General features: G+C 39.6%; 1 protein-coding gene across 1 annotated transcript in view; it reads right to left on the bottom strand.

Moving 5' to 3' along the window:
• The window catches only part of Sh3rf1 (SH3 domain containing ring finger 1), a 165,768-nt gene that overhangs the window by 5,709 nt on the left and 136,402 nt on the right, over window positions 1-23,657 (bottom strand). Inside the window, exons 7-11 of the mRNA XM_046447866.2 lie at window positions 18,755-18,942; window positions 16,987-17,157; window positions 14,337-14,596; window positions 13,009-13,370; window positions 4,857-5,215 (exon numbers count right to left, since the gene is read on the bottom strand). Of these exons, the coding sequence (XP_046303822.1) occupies window positions 4,857-5,215; window positions 13,009-13,370; window positions 14,337-14,596; window positions 16,987-17,157; window positions 18,755-18,942 (1,340 nt within the window). The remainder of the gene's footprint in view (window positions 1-4,856; window positions 5,216-13,008; window positions 13,371-14,336; window positions 14,597-16,986; window positions 17,158-18,754; window positions 18,943-23,657) is intronic.

Below are 23,657 nucleotides of genomic sequence, written 5' to 3'. Positions count from 1 at the left end.
TGTCCCTGTCTCATTTATTCTACCAGACCATAATCTGCTTGAGGGGTGAGATGATGCTAAATCCACTTTATGTCTCACACTAGCAAGCAGAGTTATATATAGTGATTATTGTTAAGCGTGCACCATGATGCAAAGGCCTAACCACACAGTAAAGCTATTTTTTAAAATGTATTTTAAATGTTTCTTTAAAAGGAATGAAATCTAGATACCTGCTACAACATAGAAGAACCTTGAAAACACCATGCTAAGTGAAATAAGCCATACACTAAAGGACACACACTGTATTGTGAGACACCCAGGACAGTCACTCACAGAGATGGGAAGGAGAATGGCAGCTCAGGGCCTATGGGAGCACAGACTGGGAGTTGTTGCTAAAGGATACAGAGTCTCAGGGTGGGACGGTGAATGTTTCTGCAGATGGATGGTGGTGAATGGTGGTAAACAATGCACATGTACTTGATGCTGCTAAATTGCACACTGATAAATTGGTAAATTTTATCTGCATTTTACCACAGTTCAAAAAATGAGATGACCAAATGAATAAAAAGAATGGAAATAGTAGAAGAAAGAAAGGGAAGAAGAAAGAGAGGGAACAAGCTAACTTATACCACAGTTGCTGGAAAGTTCCCCCTGATCTCTTTGCACAAAGAACTGTGGTGTAGGTGTGGGGTGTGGCTCAGATCCAAATGGGCCTTTTCATGGCTGTGTGATTAACTCACCTTCCAAGGACAGTTACCAGGGTAAAATTAGAGAAACAAGTCTCGCTGCTAAGTAAAGAAATTCCACTGATATCCAATGCCAAACCTCCTGGTTTGGGCTACAGTAGTCTAGCTTTCACCCGTCTTTTATTAGTACACATTTTCTATTTCCTTGATTTCTCTGGCTTTTCTTGTATTCTCTGAAGTTCGTGGATTTTCATTTCTAATCTCCCCTGGTTTAGCCCAAACTGGCCTCCCTGTAACGCTGGGAGCCGCTCAATCCATCACCTTGGCCTGGGTGAGTAACCATCACTACTTTCTGCCAGTTGCCAGAGCAGTCTAATATCCAATTAGACTCGCAAAACTGTGATAGCTGGCTTGGTAGCTTGCTCAAAGCCCAAGTAAATTATGTCTGTCGCTTCACCCAGTGGGTTCATTGTCTCTGACTTACAGAAATTAATCATGCTGGTTAAGCCCGACTGCCTTTCTATAAATCTATCTATATCCAATTTGTTTGTTTCCAAGTATTCTAGCCTAATCCCTGATCAAAGATCATAGGTTCTTTTCCAGTTTAGGAGATGGGCTTATAGGTATGTGATTATCAGTTTAATTTCTAAACTTAAAAACAGGTAGAGACAGCTGACTTGCTGTGTCTCCCTAAGCCATATATATACACACAAACATATATGTGTGTGTGTGTGTGTATGTATGTGTATATATATATATATATATATATATATATATATATATGGCTGTCACACATACTTTTATTTGCCATCTCTTCTGAAATATTTTATTTCTACTTTCTCTTTGCAATTTCCTAATTATTTTTTCTCAATCCTAAAATAGAGCCTAAAACATTTGTTCTATTATTTCTGCTGTCATCAATTATACATTTTCTGCCTCCAGGAAAGAGTGCTATTTCTTGCTTGTTTTCTTCAGTCTCTCTCACAAACACAAAAGAATCCTTTTGTTCCTTAGAGAATTCCCTCAGCGGACACTGAGACCTGTCAACACACTTCAAGGTTCGTCCTTCCTTATTATGAGACTGCTTAAGCCTTTACATCACATGAATGCTTCTCTCCATTGACAGCACTGGCAGCCCCAGTCACGTCTGTCTGTTTTTCTTCTTTCTTTCTTTCTTTCCTCATTTATTTATTGTTTATTTATTCCTGTAACTTTAGATTTATGGGTCATGATTTGAGAGGTTTGGTGCTGGCTCTCATTATAATCTGCAGGGATCCCTATCTCATATTGCCCCGATATTATAGACTAAAAATATTTCTATGAAATTCAATCAGTAAAAGTTCTACCAACAGAACCCTAGGCTTCTACATTTTGAGAGGGCAAGAACTGTTGATGTTTCTATTGTCGATCAAGGAAACACAACATCTTCAAATGCTTTCTGAATCATACTGAAATGAAAGTTGATTTTTCCTTCATATTAAGCAGTAAATACTTTTTGCTGTGGTAAAATTTTTGAAATATGCAAACAGGTAATCTCTAAATTATATACCTGGTAGCTTTTTATTTTTCCTGGTGCTGGATTGAACCCAGGGCCTCACATGCTAAGCAAGTACCCTATCATTGATTATATCCCCAGCTCTCCTTGGAAGTTTTCTATTAAAAAATTCATTTCTGGTGGATAATAGCCCATTTTCTTACATTTTTACAGTCAGGCAGACTTAAGAATCCAAGCTAAATAAATATGATTCTCATCACTGTATGAAAGTAAAGGGCTATGAGAAGTTGGTTGTGCTAGCTTTGTATTTAATATTCCACTGAACGTATGAATTATAAAAGTATAAACATGGGCAGAAATCTTCTCCAAAGACCTATTTCCCACTCCTAAAAATTGAAATGGTTATATTAAAAACGTGTGAGAGAATTCCAGAGTGCCTGAGCCCATCTGTCCCATCATTAAATTCTCCATGTTCCCTGTCTGATGTGCGTCCCTTGCTCCCTGAAACGCCATCACCTGTCTTCCTTAGTAATTTCTCCTTTTTCAGGAGCGCTGAACAGCAGGAGCCTGCTGTTAGAAATGAGCCTCTCTAAGAGGAAAGGGCTGGAATGCAGAAGCCACAGAGACTGAGGACATCTGGCAACTGAAAAGGAATGCATAATGGGGTAGGAGGCTCCAAGTGCCTGAGTCAGGGCCTGGGGAGAGTCTGGGCAAGTGAACCATCCCTGGAGACAGTCACACAAATACCAAAATGACAGAGAAAAGAGGACAGTGAGCCTCACGGAATGCAGGAAACTGCAGATCATCGCCTGGAGGGAAAGAGGGAGCCTTTGGGACCAAAAGAAAGTACACAAGTGACTGGACTATCTCCAGGGACAGGACCTCCTGTCCCTGGAAAGCAGAGTAACAGCACTGCAAGAAAAAGCCTGCCGCTCAGAATAGAAGATCAAGTGAAGTCAGGACACAACTTCAAAGCTTTACCAGAGCACAACAGACAAGAGAAAGAATGATTCCAAGTGTAAGGAGGAGATTTTTTTTTTAGGGTAATGTCTCATTTCTCAACTGGTTTTATAAGAATCAGAATTATTATTTAACTTTACTATAAAAACATACACTGTGCATTTTGTACTAAATGCATATAGGTTGTTTGAAGTTTATTCTTTTCCGTTTTTCAGTTTTTTCCCCCATATTTTTAAATTGGTGCACTATAGTTGTACATAATGATGGGATTTATTATTACATAATTTGTACATGCACACAATATAACAATAAAATTTGGCCAATATCACTCCCCTGCACTTCATAGTTTTTTTAATATTTCTTTTTAATTGTAGATGGACACAATACCTTTTATTTATTTATTTTAATGTGGCGCTGAGGATAGAACCCAGTGCCTCACTTGTGTTATGCAAGAGCTGTACCACTAAGCTCCAACCCCAGCCCTCATAGTTTAAGTAAAAAAGTATGCCACAAAATCATATAAATGAGGACTTTAGATTTTGATAAGCACAAATGTTCACATGGCTCTTATCTGAAAGACAAAGGTAAGTGCTGGGGAATTGGCTCGGTGGTAGAATGCTTGTTGGGCATGTGGGAGGCCAGACACTCTCCAGCACAGCAATAAATAAATAAATAAATTTAAAAATGCAATGGTGAGGGGCTGGAGTTGTGGCTCAGTGGTAGAGCCTAGCATGTGTGAGGCACTGGGTTTGACTCTCAGCATCACATATAAATAAATGGATAAAATAAAGATCCATCAACATCTTTAAAAATTTTTTTTTTAAAAAATGCAATGGTGAAGTGAATTTGAGTCATTTTAAAATATAGTGTTTTACAGTAAGATCTCAGTTCTGTAACACAGAAAATGCTTTGAAAAAGGCAATACTTCCATGAATTTAAAATTTGCTTCATTTATGAAATGCAGGTCACGAGGGAATGAAACTTACAGAAACAATGAAACAGCACTTAAAGCAAAACGTTTGTATTTTATGTGAAAATAGCACACTGCTTTAAGGGTTCTTCATGATGTTTTCCTGGGTAATAAAGAGTATTTCATTCTCAGTTTGTATAAACCAAATAGATTTTGTCTCATTAAGTGTATTTTCTTTCCTAACACACTCCTAGAATCCCACTGGCTGTATCAAACAGAACTGCTCCTGTTTCTGATCATTATTCAAGGCCAGAACCACCAAAACAGACCTCATTATTCTGAGTGTACTGAACCAAGTCACTAGGTCAGGAGAAGAGTCAGAACTAAGACTGAGGACAGCCACACTCTTCTGGGTCAGGAGGAAGAAGGAAAGAATTCTCTAGCTACTTTAAACCAGCAGGTGATGATATCAACTTTTAATAAATGCAGAGGTTAAATAGAGAGAGTGACTGCTGGTAATGGAACAGAAGCAGGAAGAAGGAAGTAAATACGAGTGAGTTTCTGGTGACTGACAAATTTCATCTGCATCCATTCTGAAAATAAAGAAAAAGAAGGCCGGAGACCAACCCCACGGAAGAGATCTAGGGATAGGGGGAAAGGAGACCAGAGTACATTGCAGCAAGTGAATAGAGTCAGAGCTTGATGTTATTACAAATTCAGCTAAAAATAAGGACACAAGAAAATATCTTAGATATCAGACTGTATTTTCCAGCATAAAGCTTGCTATTCACTTCAGAGTTTTCTCCTAGAATGACAGTGAACTCACCTTTCACAAACAACAGGCCTAGAGTCATTTGCAACAGGACCCAGGGAGGAACATGCCTGACGAGGAGGTGGTGCGATGGGCACTGCGGAGTCCAGGGAGCTGGTCTTCCGATGGAAAGCATCCTGGGCCAGGGCTGCCCCTGCTGGTGCCGCGGTGACTGGGCCATCCCCGTCCACGGGGCAGGAGCCTGCTCGACCGTGGCCTCCCCCAAGGGGTAGCTCAGGACCCACAGCTCCCTGCAGGGGCAACTCGCCACCACTCAGCTCCATTTCCAGGGTGGGCGATGCTGGAGGGGATACTCGGGGCTTCCGTTTGGTGGAGGCACCAGACAGCAACTTCAATAACCCCTTTTTTTCTTTCTAGAAAAAGAGAAACAGGGACAGTAGTTGGAGACGGACAGCGCTATTGCTGTTGTAATCTATAGGTCCCTCCAGTTTCCGCTTTTCCTTGGATCTTTTGAAATTGTTTGTTGATACTTGGTTATTGGTAATCTAGTGACCAGTGTTTGTTTGTACAAGGTTAAACCGGAGGGTTGCTGCTGCTTCTCCCATTCAGCCTGCATGCTTTTGTTTGTTTTAGACATCCTGTTGTTCATTATCATCTTCTACTGAGGTAATGAAGATAAGCAGATAAAAAAGATAAAAGGAAGCTAATTCACAACAGGGGGACACTAGGGAAGAACAGAGTTACCTTAGATTAGGTAGAGGGGAGTACAAGGGAAGGGAGGGGAGAGCAGGGGATATGGGGATAGGAAGTATAGAAGAACGAAATAGATATTATTATTTTATGTTTATGTGTGACTACATGACCAATGTGGTTCTGTAACATGTATAATCAGAAAAATGAGAAATTATACCCCATCTATGTATGATATATCAAAGGGCATAAATGCATTCTACTTTAACAAATAAAAAAAAACATTTTTTTAAAGATACAACAAAAACCCCAGTTTGATAAAAGTCTAAGTAGATATTTAAGGATAAAATGAAAAATTCAGAAGATAGATTGAACTGTCTGAAATTCTGCCTATCATGTCTCTACTGTAAGGGAGCTGAATGAAATGCAAACCTAACAGCATGTTATTCCACACCCACAGATTTGAGCCTCATCATTTACAGGAATGATACCTTCATCAGAGTGTAGGGCTAAACCACTTCTCACTCATCCTCACCTTGATTAAATTTAACCAGTCAATAATAACGAAGTCAAGTCATTTCTATTCTGCAGCCATTCCCTTGATAAGAAACCCAAAATGCCACATTTTAACGAAAGCATCAGTATATTAATACTTTAGTATCTTTTTTTGCAAGCAAATGCACAAATAACAATTTTACCCAACAACCTCATTTCCCAGAAACCATCTCTTGAATTTTTGCCTCTTCTGACATCTTGCTTGACTCTGCTAAGAAAGCCAGAACTTGAACTAGCTTTCCTTCATTCACACACTCGAAAGTGCCAATGTTTTTTGATGACCAAGCTTAACATCATTTTAAAATCATTATCTTAAATTGTTTTACTAAGATGTCAACTACATCATTAAGTCCTCTTTATGGAAACTCTGCTTGAAAATGAAACATTTCATAGAAAACTATTTCTTTAGAAAACTCTGTAAGCAAATCAGAACTATTAAGGCCCACTAACGGTGACATGGAATTATCAGGGACCCATAAGGAAACAAAGCACTGAGAAATTTTTCTTGGAAATATGAGTTAGCTCAGATACAGTTAAAAAAAAAAAAAAACCCTTGGGGAAATGAATCTGAGTCCACAATAACACAATTCCATTAGAGCCAGAATGGCAGAAATGAGGAAGACGGAGCAATCATTTATCAGATGATGAGCAAGCATCCCTGGGAAATTGCACCACAGTTTCCATTTGCTTAATGCTGCTCACAGTATGCATTATCCCTTGGGCTGGAAATGGGAAGCAGGGTTAAGAGGGATAGGGAGTAAGTGCTAAGGTCATTTCTGTACCAGCTTGACTCGGGCTGTAGCTGAGCAGAGCCAGATCCCTTCAACCCATTCCAAGGCTGAGCAAGATCCTTCTGCATCTCAAGGCCTGGGCTTCAGCTCATCACACATATAATGTCACATTATCCTACAGGCAACCACCTGCCTTCCAATAAATGGGCCAACAAATTTGGACTACCTGCTTGAGTGTAGAAACTGTATCTTACACACCTCTATATTTTACACAGGACCTAGTACAGAGTCTTTCACCTATTAGAGCTGAGAGGCCAGGACAATACTGGAAAAGGATGAGACCCATGGAAGGGAAGCCAAATATTTAGCTAGTGACAGGGCTCAGAAGATAAAACAGGAGTTTTGTATTTCCTCAATGCAGAGGAGATAAAATCTTTCCTCTCTTCAAAGGTCAATGAAATGCCCTGACTAAATAGCTGCCAATGCTGTGGCCCTACTTCTTGGAAGGAGTCTGAGGTCAAAAGAGTCGAGCAATGTGCTGGGAAGATTAATGTCTGATAGCTTACACTTCGAAGGTAGCTATCAGCTGTGACTTCTAGCTATTCCTGCCATGATGTAAGAGGGCACACACTAATCCCTGGACCCCCACGGATCCACCAAGAACATCGAGTCCATTGATAAATTACCATCTAAGCAAGCCACAGCTAAAGATGTTGCTTAAAAGCTCAGTACCGGGCACTCAGAAGAATATCAGATAACTGAAATGCACTCAGGGAACAGCCTTTAAAGTGATTAAGAAGAAAGATGACTTGGTTCATTGAAAATGATTAAACGCATTAAATACAGCTTGCTTTAATGACTTCTAAGGGATGTGTTATCATCATCAACTGATGCTGACTACCCATGGAGCAGAAGGCAGAGGATTAGGTATCATGGCAGGGTGCAGGGGGTACAGGGAGGGGATGCTAACACAGGAAAGATGCAGCCCTAGTTCTAAGGAGCTGTGCTATTAATTTCATATTCTGGAGTTTTCCCTATTAGCAGAGCAACATGCCACTTGGAAGAGTTAACTGCAAATTCAGACACTTATCATCTAAGGGCACCTTTGTTTTTTTCTTTTCTTTTTTCTTCAAAATCAAACAGCAGAAATGGAAACTGGATGAATTAGTGCAGACTATACTTCAGCAAAGCAATTTTTTAAATGCAACATTAGCACACATGAAAAAGGGGCCTATCTTTTAACAGAAACCTTACTTTATAACTCATCTCCTGTGGGTTTTCCAATAAATTATTCCCAGATGAAATAATGTTTTTAGAATCATTGTTTTCCCTTCAGAAGAGCTGACGATTTAAAATAGCATCACATACCAACCAACCAACCAACCAACAAAAAACAAAACAACTATCTGGGTCAGAAAATGATCACCAGATAATCAGAGTTATTTTTATATATGAAATAATTTCTGACCATCAGCTTAATTCCTTTCTATCAGTCACATAACAGACAATGAGTCTGATGGAAACCATCAAGTTGGAGCTCTTTCCAGAGTAGAAATAAACTTTATTTGAGAGAGTCACAATTAACAACATTCTCCCATTGAGTCTTCCATTTTTTGTTTTGTTTTTGCCCTCAGACATGCAGAAATCAGCAAAAAAAAAAAAAAAAAAAAAAAAGTATTACTGGGCCATAGGCCATCAATAATCTATATAGCCAGACTCCTAAAACTCACAATCAATTGTTCTTAGGTAAGGAATCTCACAAACTAAATTCACGATTATCTACAGTAATCACTCCCGCTCTGAACGAGTATTTACAGAGTGTCTAACATGAAGAAGGCAAACTGCTAGACTCAGGAATACAATAGCAAATAAGACAAAGAACGACTCATGTTGCCTAGCAGAGACACAATTGTGGCTATAAAATAGGCCCTCTGCCAAGAATAAAGCAGAGTAAGAGGAGAGTGATGATGACCCGGGTGCTGCCTGAGATACAGGGGACCAGGGGAGGGGTCTTTAAGGAGGGGCCCTATGGGAAGTGCCATGTGAAATTGTAGACATGATCAAAACACCACTAACTTCAAAAATTTTGTCAAATGCTTTCAGAAAGGATTTCTACATTTATTCACAGCAACCGGATGAGGCAGGAATTAACTATTATTCTCAGTGCCTGAAGCTTTCTAAGCTAGCAAGGGGTGATGGTGAGATCTGAATCAGGCCCACGCTCTTCTCTTCTGTGTGTCCAGTGCAAGCAACGCCTCTGGAAGCGCAGGGGAATCATAGGAGCAGTCACGTTTCCCTGTCGCCACAGATCGCAAAGGCTGCTCTCAGTTGAACTGTGTGTGTGGATCTGCACTTCGGGGAGCTGGTCTGGATCCCAGTTCTCAGCAAGGGCAGGGCAGTGACTGTGTTCTCGTCACAGGGAGGGTGGGCTTCCCTTCCAGCAAACAGAATGGCAAAACACACATACACGATCTTATTTCTGACAGCAAAAGAAGAATGGGGAGGAAGGAAAATGGTTTGAGCAAAGAAAATAATCAGCAGGGACTTCAGGAAAAGGGCTCAGAATAGAAAACAATGAATCTTAAAAACCGGATAGGAAGCTCTGCTTAAGAAAATCAAGAATAACAGACAGGTCCTTAAATGTTGGCTGACTGAAGAAAACCTGTGGTTGGCTCCTTAAGAGAGAATTGTGAGGAATTTGGGGGTGAGGAGTTGAGGCAGTAAATGTTGATGTTTTATCCATTTTTAGAAAAACAGCAGACCAAGCTGTTAAACTCATGATTATGAAAGAAATCAGGGATCTCATGGAAGGAAAAATAACAATGACAGAAAGGTCCAGATTTCAAACAAGTAATAACTAAGATTATGTTTGAAAATATAGAGTATTCTTGATAACTTTGGTCCAATACAGAGTACACATACCAAGTTAGCTAGAGACTTTAACTCTGGGATGAAAACATAACTTTTAGATATTCCTAAGATTTTGTAATACAGGACTTCCAAATAAAATACGGTTCAAAAGGAACAGCGTAGGCAGAAGAGATTCTCATATACTTTTCCCTTGACTTGCTGATAGTTCAATCTCACAGAAAGCCAAGCACACTGCAATTCTGGATCTGATTCTGATCAACTATGGGGAGAGGAGACCAGCCAGGAGCTAGACATGCTCTCCAGGAGAAGCAGAAATACCAAGAACTTCGAGGAAGGCGCCCAGAAGAGACTGGAGGTAGGTTTGAACTCTTCCTTTTAAAAGAATTGATTTTAAAAGTTCAAAGAAAACATGTATGACATGAAACTCAAAAGGGAAGATGCTTCAAGAGGAAAGGGAAGACTCTCAAAATGAAATCCTACCCATACAATTGCAAATTATCTGGGCAGATGAAAATGTAGAGGCATCCAAAGGAACTGATGTGATTCCCCATGGAGCAGCGTAATGGGCTCACATTTTTAAAGGACATGTACAAAAAGATGAAGAGAAGGGCCCGTAACAAAGAACATAGTATGGCTCATGGTGATTCAAGAAGGCTGAAGATCAGAATGAGCTTAAACTTGCCAAAATGCTAAAGACAAAAAAAAAAAAAAAAAAAAAAAAATTAAAAGGGGATTTAAAAAGATATTTGAAACAAAAAGAACAAGAAAGACACAGATCTGCTATCTGGAGTGTACAATGGTTCTCAGATGGAAGGAGCAAAGGGAAGGATACTCTTCATACTGAAAAGGAAGAATAAATCTTGATAAGAGAGAAATGGGTGAAAAGAGGGATCGAGAGATCAAATGGATACTCTTGACAGCTGAAGTACAACCAATAATCTATGAGACTCTAGTGAACTTGGGGATCAAGGTCAACTCAACAGGCAAACATGAGGACGTTTCAAAAAGAAGACAAGGCACTCTGCAGACTGGGAAATTCTAGAATTTTTCAAACTAAAAAACTTTCAAGGTTTACAACCACTTAGGAAAGGAAACAACAATTTGAGCAGACTCTTCCAGGAAAAGTTTGCTACCAGTGAGTGATAGCAAAAATGAGTTTGAAAGACATTTGCTCTCAATGTAGCATCTGGCAAGTGGCCCCGTGATACCCTAGTAGAGGTGATTTAGGAATGTGGGCTAAAGGACCCTTAGTTGTGAGGATTCGTGATTATTTAAGTGATGATGATCATGGAATTACTGTACTATCAACAGACTTGGAACATCAAATGAAGTAGTAGTCTTGAGAAGGGAAAACGTGGATATCTGTGACATGATGAACAAGAGTATGACCTTAAAAAAAGGAAGAAATAAGGAGACAACTTTGTGAACATCTCGGGGCATCATGTAAAAGGATCGATATGTTCCACAAGGCCCCTTACAATGAAGGGAGGGCACAGGGAGACACATGTGTGCTCAGTGCCTTTGCTCTGAGCTAAGGATGTCTGACGATGACCAGGGACCATCCACAGAGTTAGGGCACTAGCAGCCCTTGTGGTGTCCAAGCACAGGCCATTAGCCATTGGTCAGGGATGGGTACTCAAGGGAATGATGCTCAGGGTCCTGGATTAGTTGCAGCTGTAACATTGCACCAACTTTTGTGGTGAAAAGCAGTTCTTAAAATCAAGGGTGCTGGTAGGGCTCCATTCCTGGATGCTGTAGGAAAAGATGCTGCCGGGATTCTTTGGCTTGCTCCTTTCTCTCATCACTCCTACCTCTGCTTCCCCTTCTGTTTCTCTCCTGACCCCACTGCCTCCCCTTCAGGAAAACCCTTGTACTTAACCCTGGGTCTTCCCAGATAGGCACTCTTAATTTAAGCACATTTGTCAAGTGCTTTTGGCCAGCAAGGAAACATTTCCCCAGGTTCTAGGGATTAGGAGGTGGACATCTCTGGGAACCACAGGAAACAAGTTTCAGAGATTCGATGAATGCTATACCAGGATTCCTGGGAAGGTAGGGGCTGAAGAGGCCCTTCCCCATCAGTGACCAGGGCCCTGGGACACACCGTGCCCATGCATTAAAATCTAAACCATAAAAATAACTCTTTTAATGATATTAACAAAGTTGGATGTGTCAGCTTGAGCCCAAGTTTAATGTAGTTGATTATAAACACGGAATAGATATCAATCTTTTTCAAAATTTCTCATGTAAAAAGTTAAATATTTTTAGTAAGCGGTAAAGTTTATTTCCTTATAAATTCCTGTTTACAGGCTCACCTACCCATTTAAATACAGCAACATACATCACCGCTGAACCAGGTGCCGAGAGTTTATGATTACCCTAGCGCTTCCGAGGATTGATCCACAGCTTTAGTGGGAATGCATGAAATATTGAGGAACAAGTGCCGACTGCAGTACTATTATGTAGACCCTGATATTATCTCTTCTCTCCTGGTCACATTTAATCACTATCAGTTTCTCTTTCCTTTAACTACCTGTCTCAAAACCCATCCATCGGTGAGTACTTGAAACAGTTTTCTACTTGTATTTTCTTTGATATTCAGCCCCAAGTGAAAAACATGAAAAATACATATGAGTTTAGAAAATCAATTTTTCCCTGTATTTCAGGTCCTCTGAAGGAACCATGCTAATGTCAGATGTACTGTTGATAAAATAAAGCCACCAGTAATACTTTTTTTTTGGTGGGGGAGGGGGTGAGTACAGGGGACTGAATGCAAAGGCACTCAAAAACTGAGCCACATCCCCAGCCCTATTTTGCATTTTATTTAGAGACAGGGTCTCACTGAGTTGCTTAGCACCTTGCTTTTTGCTGAGGCTGGCTTTGAACTCGTGATCCTCCTGCCTCAGCCTCCCAAGCCACTGGGATTTCAGGCATGCATCACAGCACCCGGCAACAAATAATACTTTTAATCAACGTTTTCAACCCCCTTGTGTCTTCAAATTTTTCTTTCTTTTTATTTTTTAACAGATTTGTGAACAAGTAAACAGGAAAACTTAAGGACAGCAAAATGATGAAAGAATGAGTGACCCAAGAAGAAAGAAAATTCCTGCCAGAGACCAAGCTGAGAGAGGCGGCTCACCGAAGTCTTATTCACCGTGGCCTCCCTAATGCCCACAGAGGGCTGGGCAACTGGCAGGAGTCTGAATGCAGGACAGGGTGGTGCCCCGTTTCCTCCCCACTGTGTTCCTGGCTCGGGGACAGTGACTCACCCGTGGTAAGCACCAGAAGGACTCAAACAAAGAGTATGTGCGTTAGCGAGACACCACGGGACACAGCACCGGCAGAGAAGGGTGCGCTCTTACCTTGCTGTCCTTGTCTGGTTTGCTTGCTGAACCGCTCCCACAAGCTGATGAAGAGCCGTCTGGAGACGTGGGAAGTCCAGGGAGAATGGTCACTGTCCGTCCACTGGGCTCGGCTTCCAGAGAGGCAGCGGTGATGCTCGGGGAGGTCAGCGAAGTGGCCGCAGCACAGGCCAGTGGGGCACCGGCTCGACTGATACCGACAGCAGCAGCATGGGCAGCGGAGCCTGCCATTGGAGGCAGAGGCTGCGGGGAGGCCAGCGAATGGTGGGGCAGGCCCACAGATGAAGGCCCAAGGCAGGCGGCATTCTGTACCTGGATGGGCGTCACCGCTGCCGTGGGGCGTTCTTGGTTATGTGCTGCAACTGGTAGACAACAGGAGGAAAAAGTCAACTTCCTACCAAATGCTACTCATTGAAACATGAGTCAGTTTACTGCATCACACACAATGAAAGGTTGCTACTGCTACTTATTACAATAAAGAATGGATGGATAGTAATTTAAATGCAATTAAAATCTTGGCTGGATCTCTAGACACTATTTTCCTTCCAGATCAGCCCTGGATTCTGTTGAGAACCTAGAGGTTCAACTATAACCCAAAACCCTTTAGTTAAAGAGAACACCTTTCCACACAGAATAGGTTTTTGATGGTTCTCTACAGTGTTGAGCAATATCAGCCTCAAGTCCTTTTTCAATTAATCATTTCTCTTTTCTTTTTATGAGTTGGGGGTCTTGCTATGCTGCTCAGACTGGTCTTAAACTTATGATCCTCTTACCACAGCCTCTTGAATAGATGGGAATAAAGACAGGCCTGTGTCATCGTGCCTGGCTCATAACGAACCATTTCTCTTCTTTTTCCGACAGAATTTACAAGCCTTTAGTTTACCCCACCATTGTTACCCAAGATTCTCAGTAGGTTTTCAATGCTACAGAACCAAGAAAGCTATTTAAGATTCTACTGGGTCTAAAATGAATTCACAACTTAGTTCATCAACAATGATCAACACACCAGTTGGCAAAGAATCATACAGTGGTCACAGAGCTAGGAACAGTGAGATCTGAGACTTACAATCTTGATTACAGAAGTCATATTTTCATTTACTCTTTGGACAGGGTTTCACTAAGTTGCCTTGGCTGACCTCCAAGTTGAGATCCTCCTGCCTCAGCCCCCAAAGTAGCTGGGGTTATAGGCATGTGCCACCATTCCCAGCTTATTCGACTGTTGTTCATCATTTTAATATTATACCTAATTTTCTCAACCTCTGCCATAAATGATCTGCCATTAGACAGGCAAATTCTTTCCCTGATGTGCCCTGGTCTTCTCCTCTTACCTGTCCTCACTGCGTTGCGGGCCTGGTTGACTGTCATTTGCCCAGTCATGTGCAACAGGACCTTCGTCTGAGGACTTGTCTGGATGTGAGCTGCTGATACCACAGCCGTGGGGACGACACTGGGTGTCCCGGCCACACCGTTTCCCTGGAGCTTCTGGACAGGCCCTCCTGCAGTGGAGGGACTGACCATGGTCACCCCTCGACTTGTCTGACCCTCAGTAGACATAGGGACTTTAGCCTGGGAAGCATTTGTCACCGCCCTGCCAAGACAGAAACAGAAAGCCCAATCCATCAGCAAAATGAGAGAGAGAACAATTAAATGCAAGAAAAATGACTCAGGGCTTTAAAGACAGAAGGTTATAAAAAATGAATGGAATTATTTTTACAAAGTTTTTAAGAAGAGCAAATTCAAAGAAATGATGGCCCTGAGGCAGAGAAAGGTCTTGAAATTGTTCTGAGTCACCAGAGACCAACACGTCACACTCTGCTCAAGAATATACAGTTGCTGGGTTCAGTTTTCCATGTCACAAACCAAGCATCCCACTGACTTCCAAAGTCCTGGATTCTCCTGCTTTCACCTACCAGACAAGCCAGGTGTATTCCCTTAAATAGCCTCATTTCCACAGCTTCTGACCTTCTCTCTACTTGCCTCGGACACATCACTCAAGTGTCTGTGCGTGCACACACACGTATGCACACATTCTGGGAATGACCTTTCTGGCTGCTCTTGACCAATTTCAGTCTCATTTGTTTCAAGACCCAGCACAAATCCCATCATTTCCACAAGTCTTGCCTGGGGTCCAAGTTTAAGATCTTATGGTTCCACTGTTTCATGCAGATTCCTTCCTTTGTTCTGTTTCTATATTCAACACAGTGTATCTTTAATTTAATTTCGCCCTTGATTACAAAATGTGGTGTATTCTCTTTTTAGAAATAAATCCCGTGCTAATGCTGATGACGCAGTGAAAGTTCCTTGAAGGTAGGTCCAGTATAAAATGGGACTTTTCTGTTCCTTCAGTATTTGCATATTTTGGCGGGTACGGCTAGCTCTAAACAAATTTATTTCCTATGAATGTAATTATATTAAGAACAAAGTGATTTTGTATAATGTATTTTTTTTATATTCCTAAAATCATTTAGACAATGACCATTCTGTTTAGAGCAATTCTCTGATAGGGTATTTTAATAGCACAAACATACTTCTTATTTATCATGATGACTCAGAGAGCACTTATTCTAAGCAAGAATTGCTCCAGAGTTAAACAGACTTATAATAATCTGTTTTTGAATCTCAGCTTGACCAACTTCATTTATTTACTGTTGTTTGTTGTAGTTCCCTTATTTATTATTATTATTATTTTGCACCAAGGAGGTTTTATCTGCCATTTTCTGGATGGGCTGGATTCTGAATGTCGATTTTAACATATACAGAATAGAAGGTTTATATTGATTAAAAATTTGCAAGTCAAATTAAAGCTAACATTCTGTCACCATCTGCAACAATAGTGATTTTCATTTGATTAGGCTGCTAGCCAACCTATAAATCAAGGCCAACAGCTGACAAACATGTCAGTTCATTAAGTCATTTGTTTAAAATCAGGACATTTGAAGAATGATTTAACATAGTTAAACCTAGACTATTATTAAAAGTCCAGTGGTCAGAACCTGGGGCTTCTTCCATGTTGATTTAATTACTGGTCATTTCCTTTAGTTCCTGAGAATAGTTTCCTCAGTGACCAGAAGGTAAATTATCTTTAAATAAAATAGAGAAAAATTTTACATATATAAAGTCCTATCATTCTTTAATAGGATTTCTATGATACTTTGGGCCAGATTATTCCTGTGGGGTGAGGTGGGGGCTGTCTTGCACACTGCAGGATGGAACAGCATCTTTGGGCTCTACCTACTAAATGCCATCAGCACCCCACACCTTCAGTTGTGACCAAATGCCCATCAAAATTATGTTCAGTTACTGCTAAATGTCCCCTGGGGAACAAAACTGCTCTTATTTAAAATGGATCAACACCATATTTAAGGCATTTTTATTTCTGACTAAGAATTCACAGGTAATTGCCCAGTTAATGACTGGATATAGATCCACACGGTATGGGCTTGAGACCTTCTTCAGTGTCATCTCAGACAAGTTATTTGATCTCTCTATGCCTCAATTTCCTCACTTATTAAGTGGGGCATAATAACAGTAACTACATCAATGACGTGTTTAAGGACTGAGAGTTGATAAATGTAATGGGTTTAGAAATCAGCATGCCTGGTATATAGTAGGCATTATATAAACAGAAAAGTATTAATAACATAGCTCTTATTTCAAACATTATTCCTTTTATTTTCTAGTAGGAAAACAACTGAAAAGGGTACAGTTGAGTCTTCTAACATATAAATTAAAGAAAATAACTTCCAACCCAGTATATTTATTGGTAGAAACCTATAATTTCACACATATCCATGTGAAAAGTAAGCTAAGATCTTAGCATTAAAAGGGGTTTTAGCAGATATAGATATGGATTTTAAAAACTTTGGCTATGTAACAGGCAATCATAATGTGAGAAGAAATAACAACAGGCTGGAAATCCTGGGAAAGAACAAAGCTGTTCTGTTTAGAACTTAGTAAACCATTTACTCAAAACCATACCTCGTGATGGGTGCCACGTAATTGCCAGGGAAAACCCCGATCTTGCTAGTATGCATTGATGTCCCTTTGAACCAGCCATCCTGGCAACGCTCAAACACTAAAAACATCTCCCCTTTTCTCAGTTCTAGTTCATCCTCTTTCCGGGGAGTGTATGGGTAGATAGCCACATACCTAGAATAGGAAGAAAACATTTGATCTCAGGCTAACAGACATACACCGAGGTGCTCAAAACTCTTGTTTGTTACAACATCTTGAATGTTGTACAAATGTTACTGAAAGCACAAACTTTTAATCTATAAGTAGCATTCGCAAGTCTCCCTTGAAAGAGATTTTGCTGTTTACATTTTAAATGGAGTTACAGGCCTTCCTTGCCAAGATCTTCTCCTCCCAGCGTGGAAAAGTATCCATCAAATGGTATTTGTATGGTGTAACAGAATTAATGCTGTTTCTTTTTAAAAAAATATTTTTTAGTTGTTGATGTACATTTATTTATTTATTTATTATTTATTTATGGTGCTGAGGTTGAACCCAGTGCCTCACATGCTAGGTAAGCCCTCTGCCACTGAGCCACAACCCCAGCCCTTTAATGCTGTTTCTAAGAGTGCCTTATGTGCTGCTATGGATTAGGTTCCCACTGGGAAAACTGGGCACTTCAAATGGCACTTGATAGACTTGGGAAATAGCCTCAAATGAGGACATATGGTATAAAATCCCATTGAGAAGCACAATATGCTGCCTTCCAAACACAAGCTCAACCTAGAGGCTTGGGCTGCACCTGTTTGTATATGCTCAGCCAGGAAGGAGATTGCATTTGAAAAACTCAGAGGAAAAGAAGGTCTAGGTCATAGAGAGTACAAAACAACCCCACAATGTAAAGTGATTCTGCCTATCAACACCTGAAAATAAGATACTCAAACTAATCTACAGTTCTGACTGGTGCTGTGAACAATCAGGATTTGTAAAAATCTTATTGCATTCGCCACTAATAAACTCTGGACAGAATAATAGACTTTTCTGGATAATTATTGCTGGGGATGTAGAGTTTTTTATACCTAGATCTGATTTGTTTTTTAACATATATTTTAAAATATTTTTTATTTATTCTTTTATAGTTATATACGACAGTAGAGTGTATTTTGACATATTATACATAGGAGTCCAACTTCCCATTCTTGTGATTGTACATGACGTGGAGTTACACTGGTTGTGTATTCATATATGAACATAGGAAAGTTATGTCCAATTCATTCTACTGTCTTTCCTATTCCCAACCTCCCTCCCTTCCCTTCATTCCCCTTTGTCTAATCCAATGAACTTCTATTCTTCCCAACTCCCTCTTATTATGTGTTAGCATCCGCCTAGATCTGATTTGTGTGGAACACCTTCCTGTTTCTTAATGCCCTACTGCAAGGAATGAAAATCAAGACCAAAAGCTCAAACAGGAGTTATTTAAAAAAAAAATAAAATAAAAAAAAAGGCAGTTCCCCACACGTTTGCTATTAGAAAGAAGAAAACGGCATGTTTCCCTAACTGTGAAAGGCCATTCCACAGCAAGAGAGCTGCCTAGCACGCTGATGTGTTAGGCGCATTCTGTTTCAGCAGTCTCCTAATTATATGCATGACCAGGCAGAGGTCTGCAGAACACAAACTACTTGGTGGGCCATAAGCCTGTCAGCAGCTCATATCAGAAAGGTGTGTTTCTACCTCTCCTGTTTAGGCTTAGTTTTAAGTGAATACTTAAGCAGTAATAAATGACATCCTCACTTACACACTTGGGCGAGTCTGAGGCCGTAAATGTGCAATCTGGTCAGTGGATCCTGCCACAGGCCTGGGTCCCATTCCAGCAGCAGCGGCGGCAGCAGCAGCAGCAGCAACAGCAGCAGTAGCGCCTGGTGGTGTGGAGGCGAGGACAGTGGCAGCCAGGAGAGGGGGTGGTGGAAGGGGAGGATTCATGGTCTAGTATAGAAAAAAAGAAAAGGAGGGGACAACAAAATATTTATTAACATCTGCTATGGAAGGTGGGAGGGAAAAGGCACCAGAAATTTATACAAGATTCGAATGGAAAATCCATACAGAGCAGAACCAGCAGGCTGCCTCTTAGGAGACCCCCTTTAAAAATTCATCTTAAAGCCACAGCAACTTGTTTTTACCAAACAGGTAAGTAATCACTCTTGGAAAGAGGAAAGAGGAAAAAGGGGGAAAAAATAAAGAAATGATGCCGTGTAATTTTAAGATTAATAGCACTTTAAAGTACAAACTGGGACCAGAATTCAAATGCCTGTTGAGGGGGCAGCTATGTCATGCTGTTTGCTAGGAATTAATTTGTGATTGTTTCTGTAACCTGAAACTTAAACACAACACAAAACAATTTAGCGGCATTATATCTCAAATCATTCCTTTGAAAGAAAATTTCTTTTGATGCTTGGTCTCCAAAAAGCCCAAACAATAGCGTGCCACAGTCACTGGGCCATTGTTGCTACTTTGGCTTATTCTTTTCTTAACTCTGCTAGCTTTTGAAATTTAGGACTATCAAGGCTGGTAATCTTTAACAAGTACACCAGTGAAAAGCTGCTCGTTCCTTTATGGGCACAGCCTAATGGGGTTCTGCCTACAGGACTCCAAGTCTTTTGAAAATCAATGGAGCAATTGTTACTTTCTGATCTATAAACTCCAGATGATTCTCTAGGGTCTGCATATTGAAACTCCTGGGAAAACAAGCACTGCCTGAAAACCCACCACCCCCTACCCCAATCTTTGAAGCCCTTAATCGTAAAAATTGAATCAGAAGAGAAATAAGGAGACTAATAGATGTACCTACCTAGCACAAATGGCTTCTATACATCAGCATATTGATGAGAAAAATTTAGTGATTTCTAAACATAGCTCATAAGTCATTTTGTTTCTATTTTTTGGAATAAAAATTTGAATCTCATCAACATGTACTTCATCTATTAACTAGGGACATGGTCGTTCCACCTAAGGACAACAGCCAGGTCCTGGAAGACCATCCCTAAGGTCCCTATGGGCCAGGTTGCACCAGATTATCTCTACTAGGTGTACTACCAGTCACCATCCTGTTGCAAAAGCAATAGGGAGCCTTGCTCAGGGGTTACCTCTCTGTTTTTTCCTCCTGCTAAGAGCCAACTTCTGTTGATGATCCTCTTTCACTCATTCTGTAATCTAATACCTCTATATTCTCACATCCTACCTCATAAACATCACATCCTACTCCCTCCTTCTCTCTGTCCACCACTAGAAACTATAAACTCTTATGAAACCGACTGACTATATGCTAGAAGATAATCATACTCATCATTTCTGTTTATTGGGGCAAAACTGTAACTGTCTAAATAGAAGCTAATTGATTTATGGTTGCATATTAGTTGCCGTGGGTGCTCTAAACATTGATCTCCCCCATAAAGGTGATGTATTCCTAACCTGCAGGGACACTACAAGATTATAGGGTAGAAACTGCAATACCTCAGATTCACAGTGCAAGAGAGGAAGACACACAGACAACATGAAAAAACAAGGGAGGAAAACGCTGCAAACAAACCAAGATACTATAACAAAAGAATCCATTGATAGCACAGTAGATGAAATGACAGAGAAGTTCAGAATGTGCATAATTAAAATGATCAGGGAATTAAAGAATGACCTAAGAGAGCAAAAAAAGGCAAAAATTGATCACACCAACAAAGAGATAAGACAGCAAATACAGGTAGCAAAAGACTACTTCAAGAAAGAAAGAGATTTAGAAAAAACAAACAAACAGAAATCAATGAAATGAAGGAAACAATAAAACAAATTAAAAAACTCACTAGAAAGCAACAACAACAGACTAGATCACTTGGAAGACAGAACCTCAGACAATAAAGACAAAATATACAATCAAGTGTGTGTGTGTGTATATGTGTGTTTGTGTATATGTATATTTATACTAATTGATTTATGAATATGTACATATAGTATATATACACACACACACACACACACACAAACACACAATAAAATATAAAATAAAGTTGACCACACAGTGATGGTGGTAGGAAACCATGAATAGAACATCTAAGAATTATGGGATAGCATCAAAAGACCAAATCTAAAATTTATCAGGATAGAGGAAGGCACAGAGTTTCAAAACAAAGGAATGCACAATCTCTTCAATGAAATAATATCAGAAAATGAAGAATGAATTGGAAAATCAAATACAAAAGATTTACAGGACACAAAATGTACAAAATTACAACAGATCTATACCAAGGCACATTAAAATAAAAATAACTAGCATACAGAATAAGGATAGAATTTTAAAGGCCAGAAGAGAGAAGAATCAGATTACATATAGGGGGAGACCAATTCGGACCTCAGCAGACTTTTCAGCCCAGACCCTAAAGGACAGGAGATCCTGGAACAACATATACCAAGCTCTAAAAGAAAATGGGTGCCAACCAAGAATCTTATATCCAGTAAAATAAGGCCTCAGATTTGATATGATCTGAAAACTTTTCATGATAAACAAAAGCTGAAAGAATTTACAGCAAGAAAAATTGCACTATAGAGCATCCTCAGCAAAATATTCCAGGAGGAGGAAATGAAAAACAACAATGAAAATCAACAAAGGGAGGAACTACACTAAAGGAAAGGCCAATCAAAGGAGAAACCAAGTCAGGTTAAAAACCAAAAATAAACCAAAAGGACAGGGAATACAAACCATATTTCAATAATAACCCTGAATGTGAATGGTCTAAACTTATTAATTAAAAGGCATAGACTAGAAGATTGGAAAAAAAATTTAAAAAGACCCAACAATATGCTGCCTTCAAGAGATTCATCTCACAGGAAAAGACATCCACAAGACTCAAGGTGAAAGGATGGGAAAATAACATATCATTTACATGGACCATATAAATAAGCAGGGGTTTCCATCCTCATATCAGATAAAATGGACTTTAAACTAAAGTCAGCAAAAAAGGATAAAGAAAGGCATTTCATACTACTCAAGGGAATCATACATCAACAGGACATAACAATCATCAAGATCTATGCCCCAAACAACAGGACAGCTATGTATATCAAACAAGCTCTTCTCAACTTCAAGAATCAAATAGGCCATAACACAATAATACTGGGTGCCTCTAACACACCTCTCACCACTGGATAGTCTTCCAAACAAAAACTAAACAAAGAAACTATAGAACTCAATAAAACAATCAATAATTTAGACTTAACAGATGTATATAGAATATTCCATCCATCAAAGAGCAAATAAACTTTTTTCTCAGTAGCACATGGGTTCTTCTCCAAAATAGACCATATATTATGCCACAAAGCAAGTCTCAGCAAATACAAAAAAATAGAGATACTCCCTGCATTCTATTAGACCATAATGGAATGAAATTAGAAATCAAGGATAAAATAAAAAAATCTAAGCCACTCCAATAATATTTAAATATGCTACTGAATGACAAATGGAAAACAGAATACATAAGGGAGGAGATAAAGAAATTCTTAGAGGTAAATGAGAACTGATACAACTTATCAAAATCTCTGGGACATTATGAAGGCAGTGCTAAGAGGAAAGCATATTGCATTAAGCTCATTCGTTACAAGAAGAAAAAGTCCACAAATAAATGACCTGACATTACATATCAAAGTTCTAGAAAAAGAACAAACCAACACCAAAAGAAGAAGACGGGAAATAATTAAAATCAAGGCTGAAATCAGTGAAATTGAAACAAAAGAAACAATTCAAAAAATTGACAAAACAAAAAGCTGGTTCTTTGAGAAACTAAATAAAATTGACAAATCCTTAGCCACCCTAATGAAAAGAAGGAGAACGAAAACTAAAATTACTAACATTCATGATGAGAAAGGAATTATTACAATAGATATTATTGATGTACAGAAGGGAATTAGAAGCTAATTTGAAAATTTATACTCCAGTAAACTAGAAAATCTCAAAGACACCAACAAATTTGTAGAGGCATATGATCTACCCAAACTGAACCAGGAGGACATACACAATTTAAACAGATCAATTTCAAGCAAGGAAGTAGAAGATGCCATCAAAAGCCCATCAACCAAGAAAAGCCTGGGACCAGATGGAGTCTCAGCCAAGTTCTACAAGACCTACAAAGAAGAACTAATACCAATACTCCTCAAATTATTCCATGAAATAGAAAAGGCAGGAACCCTTCTAAACTCATTCTGTGAGGCTAGTATCATCCTGATACCAAAACCAGACAGAGACACATCAAGGAAAGAAAATTTCAGACCAATGTCCCTGATGAACATTGATGCAAAAATTCTCAATAGAATTCTGGCAAATTGCATACAAAAATATGTTTAAAAAAAGAGTGCACCATGATCAAGTGTGGTTCATTCCAGGGATGCAAGGTTGGTTCAACATACGGAAATCAGTAAACGTAATTCATCACATCAATGGACTTAAAGATAAGAATCATAGGATTATATCAATGATGCAGAGAAAGCATTTGACAAATTACAGCATCCTTTCATATTCAAAACACTAGAAAAACTAGGGATTGTAGGAACATATCTCAACATTGTAAAAGCTATCCCTGCTAAACCCAAGACCAACATCATTCTAAATGGAGAAAAATTGGAAGCACTCCCCACTAAAAACTGGAACAAGAGAAGAATGCCCT

The sequence above is a fragment of the Marmota monax genome, unplaced genomic scaffold (genome assembly GCF_021218885.2).
Source record: "Marmota monax isolate L192 unplaced genomic scaffold, Marmota_monax_Labrador192_F-V1.1 WCK01_AAM20220418_F8-fsc00040, whole genome shotgun sequence".
Taxonomy (NCBI): domain Eukaryota; kingdom Metazoa; phylum Chordata; class Mammalia; order Rodentia; family Sciuridae; genus Marmota; species Marmota monax.
This window is presented reverse-complemented; position numbering and strand designations above follow the sequence as displayed.